This window comes from Oryzias latipes, chromosome 2 (assembly GCF_002234675.1).
Source record: "Oryzias latipes chromosome 2, ASM223467v1".
Classification (NCBI taxonomy): domain Eukaryota; kingdom Metazoa; phylum Chordata; class Actinopteri; order Beloniformes; family Adrianichthyidae; genus Oryzias; species Oryzias latipes.
The window spans coordinates 5,289,765-5,305,509 of NC_019860.2; the positions used below are offsets into that span (position 1 = coordinate 5,289,765).

At 40.0% G+C, this 15,745-nt stretch overlaps 3 protein-coding genes and 1 non-coding gene across 4 annotated transcripts in view; 2 read left to right on the forward strand and 2 right to left on the reverse strand.

The window, feature by feature from the left end:
• Window positions 1-15,745, reverse strand: part of LOC101172629 (zinc finger protein 436-like) — a 1,005,429-nt gene that overhangs the window by 331,581 nt on the left and 658,103 nt on the right. The window lies entirely within an intron of this gene.
• The window catches only part of LOC110016657 (zinc finger protein 502-like), a 970,715-nt gene that overhangs the window by 241,059 nt on the left and 713,911 nt on the right, over window positions 1-15,745 (forward strand). The gene's annotated exons all lie outside the window — the stretch shown is intronic.
• On the forward strand, window positions 6,681-11,881 carry LOC111948727 (protein TsetseEP-like). Its single transcript, XM_023962960.1, has 2 exons — window positions 6,681-7,724; window positions 11,410-11,881. The coding sequence occupies exons 1-2, from the start codon at window positions 6,995-6,997 to the stop codon at window positions 11,448-11,450; spliced, it is 771 nt and encodes a 256-aa protein (XP_023818728.1). The 5' UTR covers window positions 6,681-6,994; the 3' UTR covers window positions 11,451-11,881.
• On the reverse strand, window positions 15,222-15,294 carry trnar-ucg. The gene has a single exon. It is a non-coding gene; the product is annotated as a tRNA-Arg (tRNA).

A 15,745-nucleotide genomic window follows, 5' to 3' on the forward strand; every position in this document is an offset into this window, starting at 1 on the left:
TGCAGGCAATGATTTTCATTGCAAAGGTTGGTTTTACTTCCAGTGCCCCCAGAAAATTGCTCTCCTCCTCATCTTTATCATGCCAAATGCTCTCTCTCCACCACAGAGCGTGTTCTGGAGTGGTGCTTGTTGTAACATGCCTCAACCACATTCCTCATGGGTTCCCTGTAGGGTGTCAGCAGCGTGATAGGATGAGCAATGCAGGGATACCCACCATCACCCAAAAGGATCCTTCAGGTGGGTAATGTTTGATTTACATAAATTGGGCTTTTACGTAGAACCTGTGAATCATGGATTGATCCTGGATTCCCAACAAAAATATCTCTAAATTTGGCATTAGAGTCACATACAGGCTGGTCCAATGGAATAAAAAAGTTTCCTGTTAAAATAACAAGCTGCATTTTCTTTTTGGGCCTTTATTCTTATGTGGCAGCCATCGATGCTCCCCACGACCTTTTGGAAGACCCAGCAAGCTGCTAAAAAACCAGAGGTGACTAATGGCAGTTCATTCACACTGGATGCTGGATGACCCTGCTCATCAGCTGGAGGATCCGGTCTGCCGTCCTGTGGACAACGTCGCTCACAGTGGACCGTGGCATGTAAAAGGCTCTGGTTACCACACCATAAGATGTGCCACACCCCAGAGTGTGAGGAACCCGAAGCTGCTCCACCAGATGCTCGATGGTCTTGCCGAAAATCCGGTCTTAAACGAGTGATATGGTTTGACTCTGAATAAAAATGACTAAACTTTGAATTCACAAGTGTTTCATGTACTTAGACTGTACAACTCCAAAATCCAATGTTGAAAAAGAATGTTAAAGTCTTACCCAGCAGATTGTGTAACCTTGAGCACAATTAGTGACAAATGCTTAAGTTTAACTAAAAAAAACTTTAAGTTTAACTCACAAGTTGTTCATGTCTGGCCAGGACATCCAGAGGAAATCTTCTGAGACGTCTGCTTCTCCTCCTTGCTCTCCTGTGATGCTGCATATCTGCTCGTTTTGGGTTGAATTATTGCCAACAGGAACACGGACAGATTCATATTCAAAGCTATTTTTAGTAAGGTAGAAGAGAAAACTACAGAAAAAAATGCCTCCTCGCAAGACCCAGTAAGTCGTTCAGCGGTAAAAAAAGAGGGTTGATTTCTTTAGGGTTGATTTCTGAACAAATTCATTAAATCAACACAAATGTGTTTGTAATTTTATTATTTATAAATCAGCCACGTTTTCCTTTATCAGAACACAGCAGATTCATAAATAGTCTTTGTAAAAAATGTTCATATTTATTATTCTTTTACTTTCACAAATAGGTGTCATTCTCCGCGTTAGAAGTAGTTTGCCTCCAGACCAGGTGGTGGCGGTAATGCGCCACTTTGTTTCCGTGTCAAGCGCCATATGATAACACCCGAAAGAGAAAAGTATTGAGCATGGGTGTCCGAATTGCTATGAAAATTCAGAGAACTATATAGAGAACTATATAGTGCTGCACTATATAGGTTTTTAGTAGTTAGGGATTAGGGTAGGAATTCGGACACAGCCCCTATCTACTAAAACCCTATATAAGGCGGCACTATATAGTTCTTTATATAGTCCTCTGAATTTTCAAAGCAATAGACCTTTTTCACACTTCCGCATTTTTCGACCGGAAATACGTCAATGACGTGTAAAACAACTTCCTGTTAGCGTAGCAGCAGATATGAAGAATGGCAGAGTCGAAGAGTTGCAGTCTCTGTTGCGTTCCAGGCTGTTCGTCTTCCAACCAAAAACAGCCTTACCTTTCATTTCATTATTTTCCTGTGGATCCAAACCTGAAACCCAAATGGATATAGGCGATCCGATGAGATGAAGGGCATAGTTTTAATGTAAACACAGGTAGCACCCTCTGCTGCCGGCACTTAGTAACTTCGCTCCGGGATTGTGGTGCGGCTGCGTCGTTCGTCGCCTGAAGAGTGGTGTTGCCCCGAGTATTTTCCCTTGGAACAACTTTACTGATCCTTTGAGAAGGGAGTCAGTATATGACAGAACCTCAAACGTCAGGCTATGCAGCTAAGCTGTGAAGATACTAGCGACATGGTGGCTAAGCTAAGACAGTAAAGATGGATCAGGACTACGTGACACACCCACCTGCAGGTAAGGTTGTTCATAATGTGTTTGGTTAACGTTAGTCAACTATGTGTACCGTTATTGGATAAATGCATTTCTACCTGAACAAATTAATATTTATAATAAAAGATGTTCATGCTCTCCCCTATTTTAATTACATGTATTTAATCACTTTTGAGCATTTTGTCATTTTGTAATTTCCTTAAAAAAAAAAAATGAAATGTATTTGTAATTAAATACTTAACATACTTTTCAAAACATGATTACTGTGTTGTGTTGAAAGGTAGCATAAATATATGAAGACTGATTTTTAATTTCTTTATCTTCACAGGTGCTCTGGATGAGGCTTTGGATTACATCCATGACTTAGAAGCCAAGTTCCTTTGCTGGAGCCAGGAGACGATGTCATGGCGGACAAAAGTTCCTCGTTCAAGACCTCCTTACTGACATTGGATCTAAGATCATCATTCCACCTTTTAAGCTTTCAGCTCCATCAGCAAGGAGGAAACAGAACAAACCACAGCCATCACCCGCCTCAGAATTATAGTGGAAAGAGTGATCAGTAGGATAAAGTCCTTCCACATCAGGAACTCTCTGTGCCGCTCACACTGATGGGCGGTGTGAATCAGATCTGGCTTAACCGCCGTGTTTTGGCAAATTATCATGGACTTTTTTGTTTTGAAGAGTTAATTAATGTTTGGTATGTAAATAATGTATAATGTTCAAATAGTATGGAAAAATTTAGTGTTTCCACATATTCTTAAAATCTAATTAAATATAATTGTTATATTCGTAATATTTTTCTGTTGAAATGTGACTTTGACTTCACAAAAAGAATTAGATGAACAAATAAAACAATTTTGGTCAAAATTGTGCCTCATTTAATTTTTTTGGTATGCAAATAACATCAAACATTTACAATAAAAAATAACATTACAGATCAACAGTAAGACAGAAGGCTGAACTGATTGTTAAAGACAAGATAAGTGTAATTTAAGGTATGCATTCATGCATTTGCCACAATATATATCCAAGTTCTCTTTCATTCCATCTCAGAAACCCCATCCAACACAGCCTTGAGAGGTTGGGGCTGCACCTGGCATAATCTGCTTCCAGATGCCATCATATATGGATCTGGCTGTGGTCCTACACAAGAGAAAAACAACACACAAAAGTTAGACATAAGTGCATAACTACATTTAAATTTAATTCATTATATCTGCTGTAACCATAATTTGGTTAGAAAAAGATTAGAAAAAAAACAAACTTAACTTGCTCACAAAGCAACAAAAAGTTAATCACCTGTATGCCTTGTACAGTGTGGACCTCAGACCGTCCCTGCCAACTGTTTTGGGTTTTTGCACCACCAGCTCACTAACCGGTTCCCTTATAAGTAAAAGGCAGAAAGCAATTAAAGTCTGTAGTAACTACTTGGGGTGTTTTTATAATAATTTAGAGTTGTTATGGATACACATACGTTCTTAAAAAATAATGACAATATGATCACAAACCCACCTGTGCCATCTTTGCAAGCCACTCGTGCAGGCCAGGGGGGTGGAGCAGCCTGCAGACCCAGCTGTGAATAATGTGCGGTCTGGAACAGGATGGCAACTATGTGATTGCAAAATCCTTTAGCAGCCACACAACTGCAGAAGAAAGCTTTCAGGTTGGCACTTTCTGCATCCAGTGATATCTAGACACAATAAATTATATAGGTTAAAATTAGGACATACTTATGTTGCTACATCAATGTTCAGAATGACATGAAACTATAACTGTCAGTAGGGTGACCAGATTTGAGTTTGTAAAAAAGAGGAGTGAAGTGAGTTTGTGAGATATTTCATCGAGAGTAATTGGTGTTCAGAGCTGCATACATGAAGCAAATATAATTACATTTCATCTATGTTCAATGTTATTTTATTATATAAGTATCAAAAGAGAGGACATGTCCAGGAAAAGAGGACTTCTGCTCACCATACTTTCAGAAAAATAATACTAGTAAGTGAAGAAAGTGCCGCAACCGCAGCAAAAAGAATGAAGACGCATTTGGGCAACTTAACATTTCTTATTTACAGCTTCACCAAATTTTTGGGTGTTATGTTAATCTCATGCCTTTTCACTTAAACATACACACAACATATTCACTGCGATGCCTTATATTACAAATTAATAACACCAGGATTTACAGTTGACGTAAACACACAGAGTTACCGGTGATGCGGCTATGGCTAAAGCTAGCTGAAGCTTACCTTGGTAATGGTGGATAAACTCTTCGTGGACGAATTTATATCCCATGTCCAATTTGTTTCCTTTAGTGGATGATTGCATCTTCACACTCTTCATCACATCGGTGCTGGTGAACTTCGGAACACAACTCAGGCTCTTCGAAAACACTCTAGGCTCTGCCATTCCTCCGCCAGCGAAGCACAAACCGGAACTAGGTTTACACGTTGATGACGTACTTCCGGTTTTTGCGAAAAAGGTCTATTCGGACACCCATGCTCACTACTTTTCTCTTTCGGGTGTTGTTCATAAGGCGCTTGACACGAAAACAAAGTGGCGCATTACCGCCACCACCTGGTCTGGAGGCGAACTACTTCTATTTAACGCGGAAAATGACACCTATTTGTCAAAGTAAAGACATAATAAATATGTACATTTTACGAAGACTATTTATTAATCTGCTGTGTTCTGATCATAGCTGATTTATAAATAATAAAATTACAAACACATTGGTGTTGACTTAATGTATCTGCTCAGAAATAAACCCCCAAGATATTTGTCCATGGCAAAAAAAAAATATTTTTGTGCCAGTGAACGATTTACGGGCTCTTGCGAGGAGGCATTTTTTTCTGTAGTTTTCTCTTCTACCTTACTGAAAATAGCTTTGAATATGAATCTGTCCGTGTTCCTGGCAATAATTCAACCCTTTTTCGTGAGATCAAACCGAAAACGAGCAGATATGCAGCATCACAGGGCGGGAAGGAGGAGAAGCAGACGTATCAGAAGATTTCCTCTGGATGCCCTGGCCACCAGGATGACACCAGGAACCAGCAGGACGAGCAAAGTGGCGTCTGTCTGCGAGGACAAATTTCTGTTTTCCTTTCAGCTCCAACTGTGACACATGACTCTGGAAGACCACAATTATTGTTAACATCTATAAAAATAAATGTTGACATCTATAAACGAAATTGTAAATATGTACATTTGATATTTATATGAAAATCCTTTTGAGATTGTTAAAAATGGCTCAGATTTAAATAATACATGTAAATAATCCATTTTTGTTTAGGCATTTATTAAAATAATTGGAAAAACAACGACAACATAACATTTTTGAAAAATATTTTCAACTCATGTAAGCTTAACGGACTCTCCTGTCGCTCTTCCTCCCTTCTTGCTCTTTCAACAAAAACCTTTACCCCGTTTATGACAACGATTAACCGTTTATTAACAAATAAAGACAAATCTGATCAAGTGTCTCTAACTCAGACTCATCCGGCACGAGCTTGCCTGAAAACAAACAGGCTATCTTTCTCCATCCACAGATGGATCAGATTTTCCTTATCCTCGTCTGTCCCTACATATATAAACACATTTAAAACATGTGTTAATAACTTATGACTACGGTTAGAAGTCACTGCTTTTTGATGTTATATCTAGTATTTGTTTTTAGCCTTCGGCGCTAATTCGCGCTAGTGTTAGCTTTAGCATTACCGAAATTGATGAGCTTCAAAACAATGTAGGTTGTCGATTGAAGAATATAACATATTAAACACATCATCTTACGTATTTACAAATATATTTTACAACAGATACTAGATACTTTTTAATATACTTACATGTTTAGGTTGTTTTCCTTGCCCAACCAGCTGCCATTTTCGAATAATTCAAACGCAATGCATTGTGGCTCATACGCATTGCATTCTGGTCCGAACGCAGTGCATTCTGGTCAATATTCGCCAATCGAGTGAGCATCGATCCACACTGGTTTTTCATAGAGACTTCTGGGAAATTTTTAGTCCACTCGATTTTTGAACTGTAGATTCGGACAGCGCTTCCAAATGGCGACCGCACTATATAGTGCACTATATAGGGGTTATGGCAATAATTCGGACACAGGGACAGAGAAGCCCTTTGAGCTTTATGCTTTTTATTTGGGGACCCGTCTGTCACTCAGTGGTGGTTCTACACTAACTTACTCTCCGGGCGATAAACCAATCATTTCCTGTTTGACTTTGTGTACGAATTGTGCTATACAAATAAAATTACTTAAGTTACGTAAGTAATTGTAAAGCGTTACTACCCACCTCTGCATATATATTCATTTCAATCAGTCTCTTCTGGTCCTCCAGACTCCTCAGACATTTTCTCCAATGATCACTGATTTTACTGGTGCTTGACAAAATCCAAAAGTACGGGTGTCATGATAACCGCATCACCGTGGTGATGACCTCATCATATTTTTATTTGAAAGTTTTTTTTCTTTTAATTCTGCATATGGTGCGTTATTGGAACTATAATAAACGCATTAAACACATTTATCTTTGCTGATAATTTACTTTTTCTGCTAGTCCTGTGTTCAGACTTGTTCTCCTTCTCTCCCTGCACACGGCTTTCACCTGACCTTTTCGGCTGCGCACGTCTGTCACTGCCTCTGTGCTGCACGAGGCGTGCTCCCTACTCACACGCGTGTGCGGTTTCAGCGGCACACATCCTCACTGATTCTACAACAGAAGTTTCTATCTCAGGGAAAATACGACACACGGTTAACCGTGACACTGTGCCCCCTGCTGCTTTATCACCGCGTCACAGCTCTATCCAAAAGTGCTGTAAACGTATAAAAGGTTCCTTGTTGTGTTTGTGTCCCTGCAGTCCTCCCCCAGCATTGGATGACTGAAGAGGAAGTTCTCTGCAACCAGCAGAGGAACTTCAGAGTGGATCAGGAGAAACCAGAACCTCCACAGATTAAAGAGGAACTGGAGGAACCAGAACCTCTGCAGATTCAAGAGGAACAGAATGAACCAGAACCTCCACAGATGAAAGAGGAACAAGAGGAACCAGAACCTCCACAGATTAAAGAGGAAAAGGAGGAACCAGGACCTCCACAAACTGAAGAAGAACTGGAGGAACCAGAACCTCCACAAACTGAAGACGAACAAGAGGAACCAGAACCTCCACAGATTAAAGAGGAACAGGAGGAACCAGAACCTCCACAGATGAAAGAGGAACAAGAGGAATCAGAACCTCCACATATTAAAGATGAAAAGGAGGAACCAGAACCTCCACAAACTGAAGATGAACAGGAAGAACCAGAACCTCCACAGATTAAAGAGGAACCAGGGGAACTCTACATCAATCAGGATGAAGATCAGCTGGATCTGAAGCAGGAGACTGATACCTTGATGGAGATTCCTACTTATGAGGAAGATGAGAACAGTGAAGCAGATCTAAACAATCAGCAGAGCTTTAATGTAACTGATAGTCAGGATGAAGAAGGAAACCAACATGAAGAACCAACATCAACTACAGATGAAGAGACAGACCCACAGAACGGATATCAGAGGAAGAGGAGGGACAGAAGTCATGTCCAAAATGTGGACAGCTCTCACGTGTCAGCAGGTCAGTGTGTCTCTGATCTTCATCTCCACACTATCGTTATGTTCACTTCCTGGTTCTGGAGGTGATTTCTAAATAAAATAAATATAGTAACAGACATGTGAATGTAACGGTGTAATTCCTAACATTACAAAGCTGGTGTTGTGCTGAAATAAGTCTCAGAGACTGTGTCAAACATTTACTATAGATGCCTGCATGTTTACTGTGAATAATGGCAAGAATCTCAAACATTATATTTGTTTTCAGACTGTTTTCTTTTTTGTAATTTCATTTAAAAATAATTGGAGACATAATCAGGTTAAAAGTACATTTTCTGTCATCCCTCCGTCCCTTTTCTAGTAAATCTGTCCTATTTATCTCAGCATGATTTAATTTTAGTATACAGTTAGATGACATTAGAGACCTGTTTGTACCATTTATGAATTACTTATCTGTAATTTCATTTTTATTTTAAAACAATGTTACGAGCCGAGCCTTTCGGGGGTGGATGAGCTTTCTCCTCGCTTTGGATTGTTAGTTATGTTAATTGAATGCGGTGGTATCTGGGAGGCGATTGGCCCATCTCCTTTATTTTAGGTTGGACGTCATCCCCTGGTCGTCCTGGGTTGCCTGGCTCTCCATCTACAGCGTCGGCCCCGCCCCTCTGCGGTGGAGGCACGGACACATAAGCTGACGTGGCCCAAGCACCAGGGCGGCTGACTTTTCAGCTCGCCATTTGTGTTTTGTGCACTTATTTGTGTTTCGTTTCGGTTCTTGACACATTGGAATAATTTCTACTTATACCGGTTTGTTTAATTGTTTTGTTTTACGGGCATGTGCTCTTCGATTATTGTTAACGGTGTCTATATCCCGTTGGGATCCCATGTGGGAGGATGCCTGTGTGACAGACCCAGCCGCAGCTTTAGCCGCAGTTTTAGCCGCAGTTTTATACTGTTGTGCTAAAGAAAACAAAAAAATGTATTTTAAAAAAATTAAGTTTTTTATTGTGCATATTCTGAATGATATTACAATATTTCTTACTGTTACTTAACAATACATAAAGTCACCATAAAATTTAAAGGGCCTGTTCTTGTGTCCCTGCAGACCTCCTCCAGTGTTGGATGACTAAAGAGGAAGATCTCTGCATCCATCAGAGGAGCTTCAGAGTAGAACGGGAAGAACCACAACTTCCACAGATTAAAAAGGAACCAGGGGAACTCTACATCAGTCAGGATGAAGATCAGCTTGATCTGAAGCAGGAGACTGATACCTTGATGGAGATTCCTACTTATGAGGAAGACGAGAACAGTGAAGCAGATCTAAACAATCAGCAGAGCTTTAATGTAACTGATAGTCAGGATGAAGAAGGAAACCAACATGAAGAATCAACATCAACTACAGATGAAGAGACAGACCCACAGAACAGAGATCAGAGGAAGAGGAGGGACAGAAGTCAAGTCCAAAGTGTGGACAGCTCTCACGTGTCAGCAGGTCAGTGTGACTCTGATGTTAAAAAAAATCCCATGAAAACAAATGTTGGTAAGAAATACAAACAATATCCAAAAGAAGAGAGGCTTTCCTCTATCAGGTCTGGTAAAAACTCAACAATAATTACTAACCCGTCTGACATGGAAACTGGGTCTGATGAAAGATGTTATATCTGTAAAGAATGTGATAAAAGATTTTGTAACAAATCTCTGTTCAGAATTCACACAAGAATCCATGCAAAAGATAAGCAATTTTCTTGTAAAGAATGTGAGAAAAGCTTTAGTTGCAGACCTAATCTCAACAAACACATGAGAACTCATACAGGAGAAAAGCCTTTTTCTTATAAAGAATGTAAAAAACATTTTCATGATGCATCTAATCTCAAAACAAACATGAGAACTGGTACAGGAGAAAAGCCTTTTTTGTGTAAAGAATGTAAAAAACGTTTTCGTGATGCATTTAATCTCAAAACACACATGAGAACTCACACAGGAGAAAAGCCTTTTTCTTGTAAAGAATGTAAAAAACATTTTAGTCAAGTATCTAATCTCAACGCACACATGAGAACTTGCAAGACTTCTTCTTGACTATGTAAGGATCTATTGTAAACTCTAGATTCTAAACTTTTCTGATAAGAGGTCAACCTCTCAACCTCTGTACCACAGCAGAAGGCTTTATTTTACAAGGGCAAAAGTTCTGTATCTCAAAAAATTAAATATGTTAAAATAAGTTTTTAATGCTCAAAACTTCTGGGGTGAAACCCCAATGTTCTAATGAACTCCATAGCAACCTGAGTTTTCATTTCATGTACACAGAGCCACAGGCTGATGGCCTCCACACCATATTGATGCAGTAATTTCATTAGAGGGAGGCACAAGTGAGTATTGATTGTGTAGAAATGCATTTTTCTAAAAAATAAAAAACGAAAAACTTTGGTTGTTTTGATATATGAATTACTACAGGTGGTCCTTTGTCCCAACAGCAGTTAGGCTATATAATGATACAGTTTAGCACTGTTGAAACTGCTGCTGGATTTACTTATTTATTTATTACTATTTTAATTTGTACAGACTCTTTGTTTTTCTAACTGCTATATTTCTTGTTTGGCTGCTGTAACAACTGAATTTCCCTCATGGGTTCAATAAAGTCTTGTCTTGTCTTATCCTGACTTTCTTGGACAGCTTTTTTAGGTTTTCATCTTCTCTAAGCCACAATTATCAAAAGCAAAAAAGTAAATGATCAATACATTTCAATATATGTGTAATGATACTAGACAATGAATTTTACTGCTGACAAAATATGTAAAACTTTTCACAAAATGAATTATTTTAGTTGTACCTGTTAATAGAAATGAGTTGTTTGGAATTATTAGAGTAAACATCTAGTAGAGATAGATATCGTTAAGATTTTATCTATTAACACCTCTTAATCTGCTGCTTTTCACTCTGGTACCTTATTGGTATTCTAATTGATATTTTGTAGTGTAAGTTTACACTAAAATAAAGTAATCAATAAATACCAATGTGTATTTGTAAGTACAACTCAGGTAACCCTGGTGCTATCTTAGATGACCCCACCCTTACTTTGACGTGTTATTCCTACCATGATAAAGGTGGAAAGATTTCATGTAATCCAAAGACACCAGTGAGGTTCACAAGTCATTAAAAAAAACGTTTAGCGCACTGTCTAGTGGGTCTAGATGACCCAACTCCCAATGTTAAAGTGCCTAGGATAGGACAAGGGTCACACAGTGCAGTTAAGAATCAAAATGCAGAGAATATCAAATGGCCTCCTCACTGCAGAGAAATATAACAATGTTGTATTTTAATTATTTTTTAGATTGTGTATAGGATAATGCATTATTGATGAACAATATGATCTTTCAGCTTTCTAATATTTGAATCCCTGTTTTAATATCAATGAAAAAAATCACACATTAGAAGAACTGTTATTCCTGTTTTTATTTGACTATTTTTCCACTGTCTGCAGGTCTGCAGAAATATAATGTTGAACTGAAATGTTTCTTTGTTTTCTTCACTTGTGTGTACACATACACAAACACGCACACACACACAGAGCCAGCAGTGAAAACAGCCCCATACATGTTTTATCAGGTTTAATAGTATGAAGGGAAAAGCTAAAGTATAACCAGTGTGTTTGTGACTGAAAGATAGAATGAAGTAGACATAAATCTTCTTTCACTTTTGGCTTCTCCCATCAGGGGTCACCACAGCGAAACATCACTCCCTTGAGGATGAGTAGCATGGTTAACTTGGCAAATGTTTTCATGTTGGATGCCCTTCCTGACGCAATCCTCTCAATCCAACCGGGCTTGGGACTGGCACAGCAGCAGAGAAGGGAATAGGGAGCAGCCAGGAATTGAACCCTGGTTTCACGGATGGAAGGCGCCGCAAACCAGCACGACGTTAAACCGGCCCCACAAAGTAGACACAAACATAATGGAGAAATCAATTGAATCAGCAGTTTTGTTCAGTTTCTATTGAAAAGGCTGCATAAATATGACAGACAGCTTTCAGGTTCAGATGCAGTTCTGAAAAACAGCAGAAACATGATCTGATGGAGGCTCTCATTTATCCTCATTATTCTTCCAAACAGCCCAATCAAGTTGGCCCAAAGGCACATTGGCAGAGCAACATGTTGTCTATGAAGAACCTACTCAGCTGTGCTACAAATAACAACAAACATCCAAACCACAACGCTAAACAATCAAGACCAACACAACTGTCAACATCCAGAATCCAGCAAATATCCCAAACAGAGCATTATTACCCACAATGCACCTGCACAGGTCCTGCAGCAGACAGGGTCTTTCCCATAACTTTATTAGTCTCTTCTTTTTAAAACTGGTAAGATTTTTCTTCAACATTTAAAACAGAAAACAGGAAATGAAAATATTTGACAATCCAGTTGATGAGAAGCTGCAGAAAGACTGAAATCCATCAGATTGTAAAAACGTAGAGGTGGTCCTGTGATGATGATGATGTGATGAAGATGAGACGCTGATGTCACTGATGTTCTGGCTGTTGATGGGCTGGATGTGGGTCCTGATGGTGCTGAAGAATGAAAGATCCTTCTACCTGCAGTCATTCCTGAAGGAAGCTGATTGCAGCTGTTCTCTCCTGACAGATGGAATGATGGGAAATGAAGTTCATGTTGAAGTGTGGTCCAAGCAGAACAGAAAGGTCTCACCTCAAAGTCAGGACTTGGATCAGCTGCTGTTCTCTGGGAGCGTGCACGTGCTGCTGCATGTGCTTCTGTCATGGCGTTCTGGATGAGCTGCTGAGGTCTGTTTGCATCAAGACTCTCAGCTGCTTTAGTCAAACTGCTGAGCGATGGAACAATGGAGCCGTTTCTGAAGGAAGAGGATCAAACATGATGCTCTGCATCCGTTTGCTTCAGGAAGTGGAGGTTTTTTAGAGTCTCCAGACTGTTTCTGAACGGCCAAAGAAAAGCAGCTGATGTGGTTCTGTCTCCTACCAGCAGGGAGCGCTCTCAGCCGGACAGAACAGATCCTCAATGCTGCTCTGAGAAGGACTCTTCTGTTCCAGAAGCAGAGACTGTTCACATCCAGGAGAATCTGGACTCCAATGAATCCCAGAGAATCTCCTCTCTGCTGTTTGGACACTTTGACCAGCAGAGGGCAGCAGAACTTTCAGCAACTCTGGATCTGATCCCACAAAAACAATCCATGGATGATCAGATTTCAGAAGATTTGAAGGATCAAAGACAAAGTTCTGAAGAGAAGATGTGAGAAGAAAGTCCAGAATGAATCCACTCTGACTTCTCCTCATGTCTCTGAAGCTTGTGTCTTCATGTCTTCACCTCAGAGTTTCTTCTGGATTCCATGTGGATCAATAATATTGATCATGTTCTGTTGTCATTTTCCATCAGAACTTCAGGCTTTTCTCTGCTGATGATCTCTGAGCTGAACTTCTTGGAGGAATTCCTGAATCTGGGATTTGGAGCAAACAGTCAGAACAAAGGAGGTTTCCATTTCTTCTAAGCTCTGCCAGAAGAAAAGAGCTGAAGCTTGAAGCTGAAGCAGCATTTGCTCAGAGAATCTGTCCTCCAGACCAACAAGTCCCACCACAGCCTTGAAGACGTTTCCAGAAGCAGCAGCAGACTGTGTTCCCATGACGACGCTGAAGTCAGCTGCTGCTCTGCAGGAGAAAGTCTGCAGCTCCTCAGTCAGGAAGCTCTTTCAAGCTCGTGCACATCTGTCAGTGCAGCAGCAGAAAGCCTGTTTCCCTGCAGGAAGTCTGAGACTTTTCAAAGTAAGAGCCTCATGTTGGCAGAGATGGGTTGGATTCTTTGAGGCTCCAGTGTCTTTTGGATTCAGGATGAGTTCATGCAGATCTAGAAATCCCACCATGATGATCATCCTTGAGGAATTTCAAAATAAAAGACTTACAATCACTGCTGGATGATAAATACATTTACTCTTTATTTTCTGTCAATAAATAATATTTATCAATAAATCCTTGATTGTAAATGATGGATCTAAAGTTGAAAAGAAGTCAAAGTGCTGACTCAGCACAGATCAAAGGAGACACAGATGATTTCCTGGAATGAAGAAAACATCAAACATCATGATGTGATCTGGAACTGAGCTGTTCTTCAGAAGATCCTCCCAAACATGGAAACTGTTGCTGCAACACGTGAAGGTTTGGTTCTGTTGCTAGTGAGATCTGATGGATCAGAACCAGACTTCTGTCAGCTGGAACTGGGGCTTCTTCCAGACCATGTGACCTCATGGACAAAGTTCCAACATGGTTTCAATGAAATGTGGAGCTTTTCCAGGAAACTGGAAAACTGGAATATGTTTCAACACCAGGAGCTGGAAACACACACAAGCACTGTATTGGATTACGTCAAGTTTTGCATCGGAAATCCCCAACTACAGGGGATTTCCGACCCAGCTCCCCTCTACATTAATGGAGAGCATGTGGAGAGGGTCCACACCTTCCGGTCATCAAAAAGGCTCAGCAGAGACTCCACTTTCCTCAGGAAGCACAATCTGGACCCCAGCCTGCTGATAACATTCTACCGTACGTCCATAGAAAGCTTTCTGACGTACTGCATTACAGTGTGGTACGGCAGCTGCACCATGGCGTGACAGGGAGAGACTGCAGAGGGTAGTCAAAGCAGCTCAGAGGATCATCGGCTCCCCTCTCCCCTCCCTGTCGGACATCTATTCTTCCCGTTGTCTAGGCAGAGCTGGGAAGATCATAAAAGACAGTTCCCACCCTGGCTCTGGACTGTTTGACCTGTTGCCCTCAGGAAGGCGCTACAGGTGCATCAGGTCAAGGACAAACCGCCTTAAAAACAGTTTTTTCCCAAAAGCCATAACCATCCTGAACTCCCACATGCACGGTCACTGACAGCTCCACCCCCCATGTCTCTCTCTCTCACTATGCGCATCCCATCATGTCAACAACATCTCATTATGTGCAATACATTAAGTGCAATATATCTCTGCATTCATGGACACAGCAGGTTTCTTCTGTGTTTGTTATAACTACCTCTCTGCAGAAATTTCCATTGTAGATTTTGTTCTTTTGTAGATTGCACTTCGTAAATTGTGCTCTTCCTTTTGTGAAATTATTTTATTTTATTATTATATTATTCTGCGAGTTTACTTCTCTCTTGCATGTTTGCACTGAATAGTGAGCGGCTTTAATTTCACTGCATGTGTGTGTGATGTGAATTGTACATGTGTACAGTGACAATAAAGGCATTCTATTGTATTCTATTCTAAACGTTGCTGCAGTTCCTCGTCTCATCAAATGAGAGATTTCTCTGCAATAAAGAAGAAAATCTTCCAGAACAGCTTCAAGCTGCAGAAAAACTGTTTCCATCATTCTGAGGACATTTCTTTAGGCTTCATGTGAAGAAAACAAACTGTTGGAAAAGATGAAAACAGAAACAAAGACGTTTCTAGAAGCTGCAGATGCAGTTACAAAGAACAGCCAGCAGGTGTCTCACTGTGGGAGTCTCTGAAAGTTTTGCCTCCAACCATGAAGGGATTTGAACCCTCAATCTTTTGATCCGAAGTCAGACGCCTTGTCCATTAGGCCACATGGTCTGTGAGAACATCCAGGTCCAGCTGGAGTTGGAGGAAGATGAAGAAGAGGAGGAGCTTCTGCTGCCTCAAAGAGGAAAGTGGAGGAGGAGGCGCTGCATTGTGAAAAAATTAAAGATCTTTGGAATGCAAACATTTTTCATCAACAATCTGCAAAGATTTTAATGCTGTTTCTTGTTTCTGTGTCTACAAATATTTTTTCAATAAAAAATAGGGAAAAATTGAAATAAATTCACAGATTTTTTTCAGGTTAAGACAAAAGAAAAACACGTAACATTTTTATTTACAGTACAGACCAAAAGTTTGGACACACCTCATTCAAAGAGTTTTCTTTATGTTCATGAATATGAAAATTGTAGATTCACACTGAAGGCATCAAAACTATGAATGAACACATGTGGAATTCTATACATAACAAAAAAGTGTGAAACAACTGAGAATATGTCATATTGTA

Coding starts and splice junctions, on each gene's coding strand:
- LOC111948727 (XM_023962960.1), top strand. CDS start 6,995: ATGACTGAAGAGGAAGTTCTCTGCAACCAGCAGAGGAACTTCAGAGTG. Junction 7,725..11,409: donor CAGCTCTCACGTGTCAGCAG/GTCAGTGTGTCT, acceptor TTCTCCCATCAG/GGGTCACCACAGCGAAACAT.